Genomic DNA, 17436 nt, shown 5'->3' on the forward strand with positions numbered 1-17436 from the left:
GGATGAAGGGATGAAATGTAGGATGGATGAGTGAAGGCTGTCAGAGCCAGTGGCCCCAGGAGCACTGTATCCCATCCGACAGAACAAGAGGGAGAAAGGGCATCTTCTCATCAACCCAGGAAAAACCGTGAGAGATAATGGACTTTCCTGGAGCTGTTTGGATGACATTGAAGGAGCCTGGAAGGGCAGCGGGTGGGAAGCATCTCTGCTTCCAGGTGGCCCTGCTCTAGGGACATCTACCAGGCAAGAGAGGAGAAAGCAGATCAAGGGACGTTTGATGAGATGCCCGTGGGTGGGTCCCAGGTGTGGGGAGAGATGAAGCTGGTGACCCAGGATCCCTGAGGAAGAGCCTCAGAGCCCAGGAAGGACCTTGGAGGTTACCCCCCTTGGCACTGGGGCCCTGGACTAGACGGCATGGTCTTGGGGATGGATGCTGAGGACAATTCTGATAGAAATTCTGGGAGACCCAGGGGCTGACAGTGGGACATACAGTATGGGGTGGTGGCGATACGTTATAAGTCCAGGAAAGATATGGCCAAGGCTGGAATTAAGCTAGAAAGGAAGGTGGTTATATGAAGGTGTGTGTCTGTGTGTGTGTGCACGCGTGTACATCAGTGGATGCACGTGCACACACACACACACCTTGACAAATGGTGGACTTGACAAATGATCCAGGATGTGGAGAAATGACAGGAAGGACTCAATGATGACTTTTATTCAGCGTAAAATTATCAAGCTAAACTCTGCATTTACGCTGCCCTCTTAAGTATCACCGGAACAGGATAATGGCTGGTAGCTATTACAGTGGGTTGAGCTAGATTAAAATTACATCTGAATTGTGGACATTTCTGATTTAAGTTGAATGAACTCTTTTGGTATTATTACAGGAATTTTGCCCTCGGAGTGCACTTATTAAGATCAGCCAAAGCAAACATGCTCTCTCTTGTGCTCATATTAAGTCTCCCCCAATTCAGGAGGATTCAAAAGTGTAAGTGGACCCAACTTTCTACTTTCTGAATTTTATTTATATCTTTGCACTTTTAATCTGTTTCTTAATCTTTTAATCTGAGATCCACCATCTCTACATACTTGGGGAGAAAAGCAGAGGTGGAGGACTTCCTACCAAAGTGCAAGTCTATGATGATTGTTCCTTCAACGTCACAGCTTTTACCTGCTGGTTATTTGTCTATCTTGTTCTAATCTCACATTCAACATTATGTATTTTACTGACCCTTCAGCAAAGCTTTCAATCCTGTCATGACTCTGAAGGGATTATTTTCCTCTTATTTGTAAGGATTCAAGGTCTTCTAATGAAGCCTCACTATAAAGCACAGGTTAGATTAAGTTGCACTTGGGACTAATCACCCATCACCTCTCCCTGTTGGGGGTGAGAGTGAGGTGCTGGCCCTGGCTTGCCTGTGCCCAGGTGAGTGTGGGTGGGTGGCTGGTGGTTTCCAGGGGCAACAGTGGAGTAAACACATTTTCATCAGGGGCAGCAGGATGACTAACAGCTGGAAAGGTGGATTAAAGCAAAATCAGTAAGAAAAAGCTGAGGCCTGAAGAGCAGGCGAGACCAAGTCCATGAGGCCAACGAGGGGCATCAAAGTTGGAGTCAGAGCCCTGACCTTGGAGGTGAAGGTGGATTTTGAGCACGGGCTGAGCCGTCTTTGGGTGCCAACCTTCAATCTCCCAGTGGCCTCACCTTGTGCTTCATAAACAGAAACCACCAGACGTTCTCTTCCTGTGCTGCTTTCCTCACCTCTGGGCTTGTGGAAGCCTGGATCTCTCCCCCTGATGTCAGAGTCCCTCCTCCTCCGATGCTGATCCGTCCAGCAGGCCTGTCCCCCACTGCCCAGGTCCTTGCTCTGTGATTTACCCCTGGATTCTCCTCTCCTCTCTCCTTAGCTCCTCTCCACCGATTCCTTCACCTCTGCAAAACCCCAAAATTGCCTCTTCTGTTTGCGCACACACATGCACGTGTGCACACACGATCCTAAATAACTAGACCTCCTTGCCTGCTGCAGTGTGACCCAGCACCCTCCTCTCCCTTCGCCACCCACATCTGAAACCGCACAACCCAGACTGGGACTTGAACCCACGGGCTGGGATCGAATCCAGCCAAAATCCAGATTGGGAGTTGAACCCACTGTATTTTAACTGAGATCACACACCTGGTCTCACACACCTGGAAGCTCAGGTTCTTTATGTCGCATCACAGAAAGAATTCAGTGAAGAGACAAAGTGATAGGTAAGAAGTGGATTTATTTAGAGACATACACATTCTGTAAACAGCTTGCAAATATTTTCAGCTCGGCTGCACAAGTGCTCTCACTTCCTGAGGCCTCGTCCTCCCACCTCCTCCTGCCCTGAGGTCCCGCCATCTCCCCTAAGTGCTGAGCAGAGGAATCTTCCTCACATGTAAATCTGCTCTAGCCCCTCCCCCATGACCCCCCCCCAATCCCTCTTCTTATCCTAGCTTAGCCTTTTGTTGCCCTGAACCAGGCCTGCCTAGCTGGCCCTTACTTCTCCCCTAGCCACTCCCCAACAAACCTCCCAAAAGCCCCTCTGCACACTAACCATACTAAATTTGTAAACTAACCATTAAAAAAACTTGCAGGGCTTCCCTGGTGGCACAGTGGTTGAGAGTCCGCCTGCCGATGCACGGGAGATGGGTTCGTGCCCTGGTCTGGGAAGATCACACATGCTGCGGAGCAGCTGGGCCCGTGAGCCATGGCCGCTGGGCCTGTGCATCCGGGGCCTGCGCGTCCGGAGCCTGTGCTCCGCAACGGGAGAGGCCACAACAGTGAAAGGCCCGCATACCGCAAAAAAAAAACAAAAAAAAACCTTGCAGTTTTTTTCCCATGCTGTGCTTTTTCAAGGCTCTGTGCCTTTGCAGAGACTTAAGTATCTCCTCCCTGGAATGCTATTCTTGCCCTTGGCCACCTGGGGAACTCCAACATTGAACACAAGCCCTGTGTTCCAGGACTCCAGCCCTGTGTGGTGAGGTGATCCACTGCATCCTGTAGATGTTTTTTTGGTTTGTTTGTTTGTTTTGCAGTACGCAGGCCTCTCACTGTTGTGGCCTCTCCCGTTGCGGAGCACAGGCTCCGGACGCGCAGGCTCAGCGGCCATGGCTCACGGGCCCAGCCGCTCCGCGGCATGTGGGATTCTCCCGGACCGGGGTACGAACCCGTGTCCCCTGCATCGGCAGGCGGACTCTCAACCACTGCGCCACCAGGGAAGCCCTGTGTAGATGTTTTTATTATAGGAATTTTACCTTGTGTTGGGCCATGTACTTTCAGGACCATCATCCCTACTAGGTGTCAGTCCTTGAAAGCGGGGGCAAGGTTCTATCTGCTTCTAAATCCTGGTTGCCAGGGTCCAGCCCACAGGATGTACCCGAGGACTCTTTGAAGAATGAACCAATGAACACACAAATACTAGGGGACGCCCAGCAAGGCTCCTTGAGGGGCATGTAGTTCCACAGAGAAGCTTCTATTAGGTATGATTGTTGAAAATATATTCTACAATCCTTCAGTCTTTTTCTAGATGAATATATCATTTTAAATAAGAGCACTTTTCTTGGTATCAAAATCCTACTCAAACAATATGATATCCAAATTACAGTACATTATAAAGGACTATGGATACATGTGTCTAGGTATTGTCTAGGTACCATCTTCACTAAACTCAGTATTATCAATCACTATTTTAGAATTAAAATTCAGTTCTTTCTATGCTGAGAAAAACCTTTCATTATTTTCTGCCTTAGTACTACCCCAGGCCTTATTTAAAGCTCTGCTGCTAGTTGCCTACCCCAGCTCCTGGGGCTTTACACAGCGGAAGCGTTCATTGACCCCCTTGTCTCCCATTGTAATTTCCACTGTTTTGTTGCTCTAGCTGCCTCTCCACTAGAAAGAGACTGCATTTAATTCTCCTAAACAGAGGTCACATCCAGCCCACTACGTTCAGAGCTTAATCTGTCTCTGTTTCCATAATCAGGGCTGGTAGATGTGAGCACACAGAATAAAGGGGTAGGTCTTATTTTGTATCTACACTGGGATTTCCTTCTGGTAGGTCCTTTCTCATCAGAAACTCTTTCTCACTTCCTTTCTAAATGTGCCACCTCCCTTTGGTTGTTCTTTAATAATCTTCACACTCTTACCCCAGATGAGACCATTAAAAAAAAAAAAGTCATGGTGCTTTCTTCATGGGCTAATTAAAGAAATGTACTGTAGGTTACAACTTCAATGGGATATCATATGGCTAAATTTAATTTTAAAATACTGAATCCACTATAACCATCCATTTGGGGTTGGTAAGACAAGGGGTATATGGCCCCAAACAGCTGTGGAGCAGGATGCCAGACATCCAGCTCTCCACCCTCCGCCCCTCCTCTTTTCCTTCCTTCTTGGGGTCTTCAGTTTGGGGTCACTGAGAGTATTTTCTGCAAGCCCTTCCTCTGGTTCCTAACAAGGCTGGTACACAGTGAAAGGCAGGAAGAAAAATATTTGGAAGGTAAAGGGTTCAAAATTGATTGAATATGGCCACAGCTGATACAAATTTTCATTTTCAATTCAAAATTCGACACAAATGATTTTTTTTTTTTTTTATGGTACGCGGGCCTCTCACTATTGTGGCCTCTCCCATTGCAGAGCACAGGCTCCGGACGCGCAGGCTCAGCGGCCATGGCTCACGGGCCTAGCCGCTCCACGGCATGTGGGATCTTCCTGGACCAGGGCTCGAACCCGTGTCCCCTGCATCGGCAGGTGGACTCTCAACCACTGCGCCACCAGGGAAGCCCAACACAAATGATTCTTGAAGACTTATAGCAAGATTGTCTTGCAAAATATGTTACCCATTTTGCTAAATTCCAAATAACTAGTCCTTAAAGGAGAGAGTTTTAGTATTACCATGTTTGTGATGTGAAGTCAGGTGAGGCTCTTCCAATTTTCTCTTTCCTTGGAAACCTGATGATTGCATTCTCTGATGGCACCACTGAAAGAGGTGTGTCTGGTGGAGGGAAATGATTGCTCTTGCCTTGCCTTACCTTCAGTAAAGTCCCTGAGCTTTTTCTGCATTTCGTGCCATCAGAGATGTCTGTTCTGAATGAAAATATTCCCTAACCTGTCAGTAACTTTCTCCATTTAGAGAACACACATGTAATTTCTCCTAACTCCAAAAAGCAAGGGGGCCAGAAGGAATTTTCCTTCATTTTGGCATCCTCCCTCCTTGCCAGGCAGGAGATTCACAGCACGAGGTCTTCCCTGACTACCTCCCCTGGGGTCCTGTTCACATCAGAAGGCTGCGGCCTCCGGCTCCTTCAGGGAAAGCGTGTTTGGTGGGCTTAATGCTCTGACTTCCGGTTTTCTCCATTGAAGGGAAGTGCCTCTAGCAGGTGTTACTCAACCACCCACAGGTGAGGACCACGTGCTCCTCTGGGCAGGGCGCCTCTGGTGCCATGTAACTGGCAGGAAACCCCTCCCAGCCGAGCTGGAATCCATCCTCCCTTCCTTGTTGACAGAACAAGGCTTGGGCAAATTACCTTCAAGTTTCCTCTTTAAGAAGGTTCACCACAGAGGGAGTTTGATTTCTCGAAAAACTGAGCAGCATTCTAAATGGGATCACAGGAAAACCAGATCGGACTAATCATTTTCTCTGTGCTCCGGAAAAATCACTGGGCGTCTGAAGGAGGTTGCTGGACAGTGAGATCCTGAAGACGAGAGTGTTCTTCCCTGGATGCACGATTGTAACCGTGTGGTCTTGGGGACGTGGCTGGGTAGGAGAATCCTGGAGGGGAGAGCCCCCTCCCAGCATTCTGATGTGGTTTGTCTGGGTCTGCAGCCAGCTCTTAATTCCTATTACACAAAATATTAGCCTCTCGATACCTTTCTTTGAGCAGTTTAGCAATTTTCCATCAAGCTATTCGGATTTAGGACTGTGCCCCCAAAGGAAATGATAATTCCCATATTGTTGAACCCTCCTCCCCTTATCCATGTAGCCTGGCCTCACATTGCCTTCCTGACAGCAGGGATATTAAGTCATCGATTAAAACTTCAAGATTCAGTGCTGCCTCTGAGATGAATCACTTCCCATCCTCTCACCTGGTCACTACTGACTGTTTTTCCCTTAGAAGGAGCTGTGCCTCTGGAAATCATTAAGCCTGTGTATGTCATTAGCTCCCTCGGTCCCTTCTGGTCAGATCAGGAGCCCCATTTCCTAAGGCCTGGAAAACAAGCAGTTCCGCCATAACCCTGTCTGTCCTACCTTATCCAGAGGGACAGGTGCCATTGCCTGTCCTCAGAAGGTGTGCTGGTACTTGGGACAAGAACACAGAGAGTCATGGTGGTTCGTTACCCCTGAGGGCCGGTGAAAGCAACCTGGACAGCAAAAACTGCCTTTTCTTATCTGTCTCTCCTTTTTATGCCCCTTCCGTTGTTAAAACTCAGGGGCCTCCTGGTCCTCATCAAATGTCTATCCGGTGCCTACCCCAGACGTCCTCCTGTTCTTCATGTTCTAGGATGGCCTTGCCAACAGAGACACACTTAGGGAAGAATAGACATGAGGCCTCAGGGAACCAGCAAGAATATGGGCAAACTGACAATGCCCGGTCAGGTGAATGTGGTGGATTTTGACCCAAGGAGAGCATGGACAGGATGCTCAGAACTCTTCCCCAAAGTGGAACGAGCTGCTCTGGAGAGCCTGTGAAGGCACAGTGCCTGGCTCCTCCACGATCCCCTGCAGTGTTGACCAACTCTGTAGCCTAAAATAATTAATAGGGCACTAAATCTAACTCGGTTTTGGCATGAAATAGGGCAAAAGAAAGCCATTTAGCAGGGCCCTTCCAGGTGTGCTGGTGGAGAATGTCCACTGGCTGAAGTCGGGAGCATGGCCACCCTTCCCCTTCCCACAGAGCAGAGTGAGGGTGCGTGGGGGGCCGGGGGTCTGGATAAGAGCTTTCACATCAGATTCACACCTACCCTGCTCCCCCATCCTATAAGAGGACATTTCCTTGTGGAATATCTTGAATTTGGTCTACATCAGTCATTCTGGGGAATATAATAGGGTGGCCTAGTAGCATCTGCTTGGTTGATGTAAAGGCTTTTCCTTGATCAAAATCCCGACCCATTTTTATTCGAATCATGCTAACTTATACTGTTTTATTCTTATTCAAAAAGTAATGCATAGTTAATATAATTTAGGAATTGAAAGCAAAAAACAAAAGGAATATAAAAACCATCCGTAGTTCCACATTTCAAGAGTAATCACCATTTGCATTTTGATGTATATCGTTCTAGAGTGTTTTCTCTGCTATTTTGCTTCTTTTTCCTCAAAATAGAAACCTTTGTTTCTCTTAATCATTTATGACAGTTGAAAAAAGATTTCTTAATGTGGAGAAAGTGACAGTTCTCCTGGAATCCATTTCTCTGAGGCAACTATTAAGAGATGGATGTGAAGGTTTCCAATCATCCCCCATATTCACAATATTAATAACAGAAATGAACATGTAACATACATTCTGTTTTGCACCATTTTTTTCTACTTACTATGTTACTTGCATCTTTACATGACAAGGGCACTTCTTGTTTCATTATTGCCTGCCTCAAATTTAATTGTTCAGGTGGTCCACCATTTATGTGACCAACCCCCTACTGAGGGAGGGCTGGACACACATTGCTTCTTGGTCTTTCATGCTCTTCTTCCTGGGTTCCTTCCAAGATCATCTCCTAGTGTCCTTCAGGTGGGCAGGTAGGCCCCTCCTCTACCTTACTCTTTGGGTGCCTTTAGTACACCCGGAAAACTCTCTTCTTCGCATTCCTTCCTTGCTGCTCTTCTGTCGGAGAGCTGATAGGTTATAGACTGGACTGCGGCCAATTCTAATATATGGGAAACAGAGAAAACCTCCGAAAAGGAAATAGTATGTATCAACTTAGTCTCCTCTGGAGCAGGGTAGCGATTTGCGGGAGAATTGATGGTAGTGTGGTGGATAAGATTTTAGATTTCAAGGAACAGGGTTGGTGATTACAGTCTTGCAGCATGATTTCAAGTTGAGTCTCTGAGAACCTGGCCTCACAGAACTTACCCATCCACACAGGCGCTGGCCTTATATTTAAAGATAATCTTGGTGGTGGTCTCCTGGGAAGCCTTTTTCCAATGCTACTGCTATTGCTAAGGCCAAGTTTTTTATGTAGTAAAATATACATAACATAAAGTTGACCATTTTAACCATTTTTAAGCATGCAGTTCAGTGGCATTAAGTACATTCACATGGTTGTGCAACCATCACCACCATTCATCTCCAGAGCTTTGTTTCAATTTCTCAAATTGAAACTCTGCACCCATGAACACGGACTCCCCACTCCCTCTTCCCCTCAGCCTTTGGCAACCACTGTTTTATGTTCTGTCTCTGTGATTTTTGACGACTCTGGGTACCTCATCTACGTGGAATCATAGTGTTTGCCATTTTGTGACTGGCTTATTTCACTCAGCTTAATGTTTGTCCATGTTACAGCAAATGCTAGAATTTCCTCCCTTTTTAAGGCTAAACAATATTCCATTGCATGTATATATCATATTTTGTTTGTTCATTTATCTGTCAGTGAACACTTGGGCTTCTTTTACCTTTTGGCTATTGTGAATAATGCTGCTATGAACATCAGTGTACAGATATCTGTTTGGGTCCCTGCTTTTATTCTTGTGAGTATATACCCATAAGTGGAATTTCTGGATTATATAATTCTATTTTTAGTATTTTGAGGAACTGCCACACTGTTTCCCACAGCAGCTGTACCACTTCACATTCCCATCAGTGCACAAGGATTCCATTTCTCTACATCCTTGCCAACACTTGTTACTTTTATTTATTTTTTCTTCTTTTTTTGGCAATAGCTATCCTAATGCGTGTGAACTGGTCAGGCCAATTTTTTAATGTCTCTTGGAAATCACCTCCTGAGTCCTTGAGCCAATCTTTGAAAAGTATCACATGCGGTGAATCTTGATCCTTTGAAGAGGAATTTGATTGATGAAATTTTCTATTTAAAAGTAACTAAAAATCTGGGCTTCCCTGGTGACGCAGTGGTTGGGAGTCCACCTGCAGATGCAGGGGACACAGGTTCGTGCCCTGGTCTGGAAGGATGCCACATGCCGCGGAGTGGCTGGGCCCGTGAGCCATGGCCGCTGAGCCTGCACGTCCGGAGCCTGTGCTCCGCAACGGGAGAGGCCACAACAGTGAGAGGCCCGTGTACCACAAAAAAAAAAAAAAAAAAAAGTAACTAAAAATCTTTTTCCACTCTAATTTTTTTCTTGACAATTTCCAAAAGGAAAACTGGGTGATCAAGGTGGCAGGTACTGATTATGGGAACAAAATAAGGTTGAACAGCTGGTGTCCTTACTTTACCCTAAAGGCCCTGAAAAGGCAAGTTCCCGAAATGGTATGCCATGATGGCCTGGCTGAGATGGGGTCGTGGTGTTCCCAACATGCCTTCTTTGAAGGATGACACTTCTAGATAAATAAACTGCCTGATATATTTTCTTTTATTTTTTTATACCCTTTGACCAACATCTCCCCATTTCTCCCACCTCCCCAGCCCCTGGCAACCATCATGCTATTCTCTGTTTCTGTGAGTTTGGCTCTTTTTAGATTCACATATGAGTGAGATCATACAGTATTTGTCTTTCTCTGTCTGACATATTTCATTTAGCATAATGCTCTCAAGGTCCATCCATGTTGTCACAAATGGCAAATTTCCTTTTTTCTTAATGGCTAAATAATATTCCATGTATATCACATTTTCTTTATCCATTCATCCATCAGTGGACACTTAGGTTGTTACCATGTCTTGACTGTTGTCAATAATGCTGCAATGAACATGAGAGTGGAGATATCTCTTCAAGATACTGATTTCATTTCCTTTGGGTATATACCCAGAAGTGGAATTGCTGGATCACATGGTAGTTCTACTTTTAATTTTTTGAGGAACCTCCATACTGTTTTCCATAGTGGCAGTACCAATTTACATTCCCACCAGCAGTGCATGAGGTTTCCTTTTTCTCCACATCCTCACCACACTTGTTATCTCTTGGCTTGAACATTTCTGTAGACACAGCAGCCATCAAGACCAGGATAATCCTGATCTATCTCTCTCACTCTCTTTCTCTGTCTCTAGGGAAGACATGGAGATAAAGAACTCTACTGTCCTAATACGGCCAATCAAAGTTAATACTGGGGATTTACAAGCACTAAGACAGGAGAACCCTAGAAGGAAGAAAAAGAAAGCCACCAAGAGGCTACCTCTCCAGGAGATGGTCTCCTCGGACTCAGATGACTCTTCCCGTGGAAACAGGTCCCGAGAGTCCTACCCCAAAACACACCCCAAGCCCAGGCTGGGAGAGGGACAACATCATTTCTCTCAGGAACACCCTGAAACATCTCTCAAGGATAGTGCACGTAAGATCACTCCCCAGTTTCCGGGCCAGTTTAGGCCCCAGGACAGCAAAAACTCTAGCACCCTTAAGTAACGCTGACATCCGCTTCCCCAGAGAAGGTCCTTGGCCCGGGGTCTAGGAGTCAACCAGCCACACCATCGCTGCTACACCTCCACCTCGAGCAGCCCTGCCCTGCCCTTATAAAGCCACCCACAGCAGCAAAGGGCTGAGGAGCATCACTGAGAAACCTGAAAGCAGTCTAGTGGCAACCATGTTTAAGAGAACCAGTGTTCCTCCTGGGCTGCCCTCAGCCGCCAGACATTGTGGAACTAGCCCCTCTGCTGAGGTAAGGCCATGCTTCATTCTACCTCTGCCTTTCCCGGTTGTAACAAAGGTAGACTTCCCTGCCATCCTCCACCTGGATCTGTTTGAGCTTATTGGTTCTGGCTTTTCTGGACCATTCTTTATCCTATTATTTTCCCTGCCCCCACAAAACAGATTGAATACCATCTTCTGGTGGCCTCCCCACACCCATAAATTTAATCTGATAGATTACCATCATAGGATTTTCAAATTTTTTGAAATCTGTAGTTCTAATCTTGAAACTATGTAGTTTTAATCCAAGCCTGCAGTCTTGTTTTAAATTGATTATCTCATCAGAATTAGAGATTTTATCATTAAATGTTAGGACTGAAATTAAGACCTAGTAACTTGTCTGAGAGCTTCAAGACTGAACATTGCCTATTTTACTGTTTTCTGAAAATTTTTATTGAGCCCTCCCTAATTAGTTTTATCTGTAGTCTGTTGTAGGTACCTCTGAGTGTGGAACCAGAATAAAAACTCTTACACTGGAAACATTTCAGAACTATTGGGCTGTTACTGTTTTCTTTGAACACATTTTAGCAATGAGATACCAAAGTATTCACTTAAAAAAATTTTTAGTAAAATTAGCGTCATTAATTTAAAAAATGAAATAGTCTCCCGAATTGTTTTCTTCTAGTCAATAATAGCCCTAGGGCTAGATAATAATAGAGTACAGATTATTAATAAGAAAACTATTGGATGCTTTTTACAAATAGAAATGATAGGGCAGCGTTGTGATACTCTAAAATCCACAACCTAATTAAAAGTGATACTTACGTTCTCAAAAGCTAGGGGGTCACCAGGGTTATGGTGAAGAATTTAACCACTTCCAAAAATATGTAAGAAGAAGGGACATCAGCTCAGCATCAGGCTAAAAGTAGTAAGGCAGGGAGGAAGAAATGGAGGAGTGAGGAAATGATCTGGAACAAGGCCGGGGACAGTGTCCTGTCACTGGACATCCTGTCACCCGGAACCTGGGCAGGGAGGCTCTGGAGCAGTCGTCTGGGTTTGGTCTGCCCAGTGGAGAATTGGGGGGTGGGGGTGGGGCGGGTAGGAAAGAATCCATTCACACAGTCAAAGTGATTCATTCATGCATGAGTGCATTCATGTAAGCCTGCATGTATTCATTCAATTATTCAACAAGCAATTGAGTGCTCACAGTGAGCCAGGCTGCAGAGAGACCATTAGACTATTCTACCCCTCTTCATCTCCACGGGGATGCAAGGATGAACCACAGGACAAATATATGAAATAGTGTATTGATATTATGTTACAATGCATGATATGCTCAGTGACATCAAGTGATTTGTTCAGTGTGTTGTCCTTCAATGATAATGCCCAGTTCTATGTGTTGGGGAAGACTGCAATAATGACTACGTATTTCCACTTCCAGCCAGCATGGAATAACAGGAACTGGATTTCCACCCCAACCCCCATCCCCCACCTGAAACAACTAAAAGACCTGATAAAATGTATGTAACAACAGTTTCCAAAACATTGGACAGAAGCATTGATCTCTGAGAAGCAATCGAAGTGAGCCCTGTGAGTGCCCGACTTACTGTCTAGAGACAGTTTCCAGGCTGCAGCAAATGGAGGGGATGCGTTACCGTCCATCCTTCATGTGCATCTGTATGCATTGCCTCAGGTAATTTGTGTATTTGATTTTCACTGAATGAATCTGCACTTTTAGCGTGTGACAAAAGAAGTAATAAAAGGGATTCAATCTGTTAAAAATAATAGCTATATATCCAGATTTTATAGCCTACCCTATATAATTGGCCTGGGTCATAAGTCAGGTGCAGAGGCATCAGGATGAAGTGACAGGTAGCCACACAGAACTGTGTGGAATGCATACAGGGTGATAAGCTCTTACCAGAAGAAAGGGAACAGATGGTTCAAGAAGAGACCGGATGACCACTTGAATGATGTAAAAAAGATTCATGCATCAAGTGGCAGAATCACCAACATTACCTCTAAGTTCCTTTCAACTTCAGGAATCTATGGATCAATAACCTAGTCCATTACCAACTCAGAGCAGTTCAACATAGATGAAAAACCATCCTTATAAAAGGGAGGAGGAGTTGTAGCAAACACAATTAGATAAGAAGAATTAATTAGGGGAATAGAATTGAAAAAGAAGTAAAATTATATTTTCACATGATAAGAGAATATACCTGAAAAACCTGAGAGAATAAATAATAATACTAATTGAAACAAAAAAATAATTCAGTGAGGTGGCAGGATAGAAATTTAATATATGGAAATCAATAGTCTTCATATATACAAATAACGATCAATTACAAGATATATTGGTAATGAAAACCTCATTTACAGTAGAAGCATAGAAAACTAAATATAGTCAATTCTCATAAATCTCATTTTAAAAATGGCAGTTCTGTTCTATAAAGTCATCTCTAAAACTAAATTTAGCAAATACTGAATTATGGCCCTTAGGGGTTAGGTTCCTGTGAGCCTCTGGTCACATCATTTCTACCAACTGATCAATAGCTAACATTCTTTTATGTGTGTTTCTGTTTAAAGACACCTTATTTAATATGTATTATTGAATTATTAACATAGAATTCATGGCCAACAGCACTATAAATCATGCCTGAAGGAAACTAACACATATTTTCTTTGTAAGGCACATCACAGCCTTCTTGCACTTAAGAACACTAGACAGCACTTCAACACTACTTCATTTTAAACAGTGAAATCACCAATAGTAAACACAAAAATGTGAAAAACATGGCACTAAATATGCCATGAAAAGGACACTATTTTACAGTAAGAGAGCTGAAACAAGAGACAGAAAGGTGACTCAGATTTTCACCACTCTGAGCCTATGCATATCTACAAAATACTTTGAGTATTGATTTTGGAGTTAGGAATAAGTTTTAGTAACTAGGTGAATCACAAATATGAAATCCATGAATAATGAGGATCAACTGTAGCTTGAATAAACTTAACAATAAACAAAAACAATATGGGGAAATCTTTAAAACACTCCTGAAAGACACAAAATTTGACTTAATAAATATCCCTTGTTTTTAGATAGAATGGCTCAACATCATGAAGATGTTAGTTCTCCCTGAGCTCATTTATTTATTTTTTATTTATTTATTTTTGGCTGTGTTGGGTCTTCGTTGCTGTGCACGGGCTTTCTCTAGTTGCGGCGACTGGGGACTACTCTTTGTTGCGGTGTGCGAGCCTCTCATTGCGGTAGCTTCTTTTGTTGCGGAGCACGGGCTCTAGGTGTGCAGGCTTCAGCAGTTGTGGCTCACAGGCTCTAGAGCGCAGGCTCAGTAGTTGTGGCGCATGGGCTTAGTTGCTCCGCAGCATGTGCGATCTTCCCAGACCAGGGCTCGAACCTGTGTCCCCTGCATTGGCAGGTGGATTCTTAACCAATGAGCCACCAGGGAAGCCCATGAGCTCATTTATTAATGTACCACAATCCCAATAAAAATAACAGCAAATATTTTATAAGGCTTGAAAAGTTGATAATAAAGTTCATATGGAAAAATAAATATGTGAGAGTAACTATAAAATACTGAAAAAGAAAAGCCATGAGGACGGACTTGTAAGAACACATAAAACACTATAACACCTTCACGCTTAAAATTGTATGGTGCTAGCACAAGAAAAGAGAAATAGACCAATGGGATAGAATAGAGTCTAGAAATGGACCCAAATAAAAATGGAAATTTAGTATATCATAAAGAGTTTAGTATATCATAAACTCTTAAAAATTGAGGGGGGAAAATGACCAAAAACATGGCAGAAAAACAGGCAAAGGACATCAACTATTTGCAAATATATAAACCTAAAAGTTTGAAAAGATATTTAACTTCACTCATGTTAAGAGAAATATAAGTTAAAACTACATTTAGAGAACTTCCAGAAATGTGGCAATGTGAAGTGGTAATCCAAATCCCTTAACTAATCCCTTAATTAATCTTAATTTTAAGACCTGGATAAAATGTTTTAAAAGTCAACAAGTATTTAAATTCACAAGAAAATGTTCAAAAGCATACAGAATGTGGAGAGTTTAGTCTCCAAAAACTGCAACTGGAAGAGGTAAGAATTGTGAGGTGGTGACACTCTGGCCTAAGGGCACTCCCCAGTTTTCATGGCCAAGGCCATGGAACACTACAGTCTGAATGGCTCAAGGTGCCAGAGATACGAGTTCAAGGGTAGAAAAGAAGCGAAAATTTAAAGACGACATCTTGGCAGCAAGAAACCACAGAAAGAGTGAGTCATGAAATCTAAATATAAACTGTTTTTATTCCTGGCTGATCACTAAACTATTTAAGCATGTACGGGGGGAACCCAGGGAGCCCTATTCAAAACCAAAATAGGCAGAAAACAGAGGAATTTCATGAAATAGAACTGCATGGAGTAAAGTCTGTGTGTTTGCTCCTTGTTAACTGCAGTGTATTTCCAAATCATGTACAGCTTGGGCAGCAGTAATCTAGTCCTGTGGGATTATAGTGTCAGGGGACAGACTCCAAGACTGGCAATGCAGTTGAAAATTTAAGGAGGGAAATCACTGAAAGAGTGAGCTCCAAAATCTGACACCAAATTATGTAGCCATAGAGGAAACACCCAAGGTGCCAGGATTGAAAAGCAGCAATGACAAACCATAAAAACAATTAAAATGTGAGCTGCTTCATATTACAGGAGAGAAAAGTTTGCAGTTTGAATACAGGCAAGTTAACTTCCTACTAGAATAGGAAAAAAAAAAAGCAGACAACAGACCAAAAATAAATAAACAAAAACCTTGAAGAACACAGTAGACTACAACATTGCTAGAATATACTGCCTACAGTGTCTTATTTCTGAATCAAAAAACTTAGACATGAAAAGGAATGGGAAAATGTGTTCCATTCTAATGACTAAAAGACAGTCAATAGAAACTTTGAGTCCAGATGTTGTATTTAACAAACTTCAAAGCAACAATCATAAATATGTACAGAGAATTAAAGGAAAACAATGAAGAAATGTATAGGGAATCTCAATAGATAAATGAAGGTATTAAAAATGCAAAAGGAAAATTCTAGAGCTGAGAAGTACAACAAAACATATTAAATGGACTGAACAGCAGGAGGAGAGATTGGAAGAATCATTGAACTTGAAGATAGATTAATAAAAATTTCCCAATTCAACAAAAAGAACAGGGGATTGGAGAAAAGTAAACAGAACCTCAGAGACCTGTGGGATGATTTCAAAATATGTGAAATTGAAGACCTAGAAGGAAATGAGACAGGAAAAGAGAAAGAAAAAACATATTTAGAGGCAATGACTGAAAACTTCCAAAATGTGATGGAAAACATTAGTAGATCCTAGAAACCTAAATAATCCCAAGCGTGATAAATACAAAGAAAACCACTCCAGGCACGTCACAGTCAAACTGCTGAAAAATGATAGCAAGTAAATCTTGAAAGTGACCAGAGAAGAGCAGTGTGTTACATTCCAGGAAACACACAATATCAATGACTTCTCAACAAAAACTATGGCAACCAGAAGATATTGGGACAGGAAAGTGCAGAAAGAGGAAAATAACAAAAATATGTAACAAGGAATTGTATATTCAGTGGAACTAACTTTCAACAATAAAGGCAAGAGAAATTCCACTTCCAGTACAGTTGAAAACGTAAACTCTTAACACAGAACCCTCTGACAGACAGCATACAAATAACAACTACCCAGAGATCCTGAAAAGTCACCAAAGACAGGCAGATTCTGATGTAGTGAGTTTCCTGTTATTATATTTTTTTAGCTTGAGGGAACCTGAGGCAGGACGTGGTCAGTACCATATGGGCAGGTTTAATCTCTGAATGAAAACATATAGTCTTTCTGACTTGAAAAACCAGAAAACAGAGTTTGGAGAAACTATAGCTTCTGAAAAGTTGAGAGAATCCCAGCAAGGAGAGAGCCAGAGACAGGGAACCAAAAATATTGTGTATACAAACTCTTCCCATATTTCTGACTGACGTCTTAACCACACATGCACAATCAGGTTACAGGATCACCATCCAAGGTTAAAAAATTACATGGAAATTTGAGCTGCCACCAAAGAGGCAGAGATTTCCATTTAAGTTCAACAAAGTTAACGTCTGTTAAAACAAAAATATCTAGGCTTCTGAGGAATGTTACAGAATCCAGCATCTCTACAAGCTAATATGCACAAAGTCTGAGATACAATTTTAAATTATTCAATATATAAACATGTGATCCAGTTTCAAGAGAAAAGGCAACAAACTAACCCTGATATGACCCAGATGTTGGATTATCAGACAAGAACTTTAAAGCAGCTATTATAACTGTGTCCATTGAGGTAAAGAAAAACATGCTTATAATTAATGAGAAGACAGGAAATCCCAGTAGAGAAAAAGACTGTTAAAAATGGAAATTCTAGAACAAAAAATTATATCTTAAGTTTTAAAAAAAAACCAACACTGACTGGACTTATGAGCAGAATAGACCAAGGAAAGAGTTAATGGAACTGAGATTGATCAAAGAAATTGTTTGGTCTGAAAAAGAGATAAAAGACTTTTTTCATGGACTTTGGGGACTTTGGAGAATATCAAAAAATCTAATACCCTTTGTAACTGGAGTTTTAAAATGAGAGAGAGGAAGGAAAGAATA

At 42.8% G+C, this 17436-nt stretch overlaps 1 protein-coding gene across 1 annotated transcript in view; it reads left to right on the forward strand.

The window, feature by feature from the left end:
- The window catches only part of VWA3B (von Willebrand factor A domain containing 3B), a 207403-nt gene extending 196691 nt beyond the window's left edge, over positions 1–10712 (forward strand). The window contains 2 exon segments of the mRNA XM_082642474.1: positions 888–988; positions 10167–10712. Coding sequence (XP_082498600.1) covers positions 888–988; positions 10167–10518 — 453 coding nt within the window. The 3' untranslated portion in view covers positions 10519–10712.
- Positions 10713–17436: the final 6724 nt, after the last annotated feature.

This window comes from Mesoplodon mirus (assembly GCF_964341445.2).
Source record: "Mesoplodon mirus genome assembly, chromosome: 14".
Lineage (NCBI taxonomy): Eukaryota > Metazoa > Chordata > Mammalia > Artiodactyla > Ziphiidae > Mesoplodon > Mesoplodon mirus.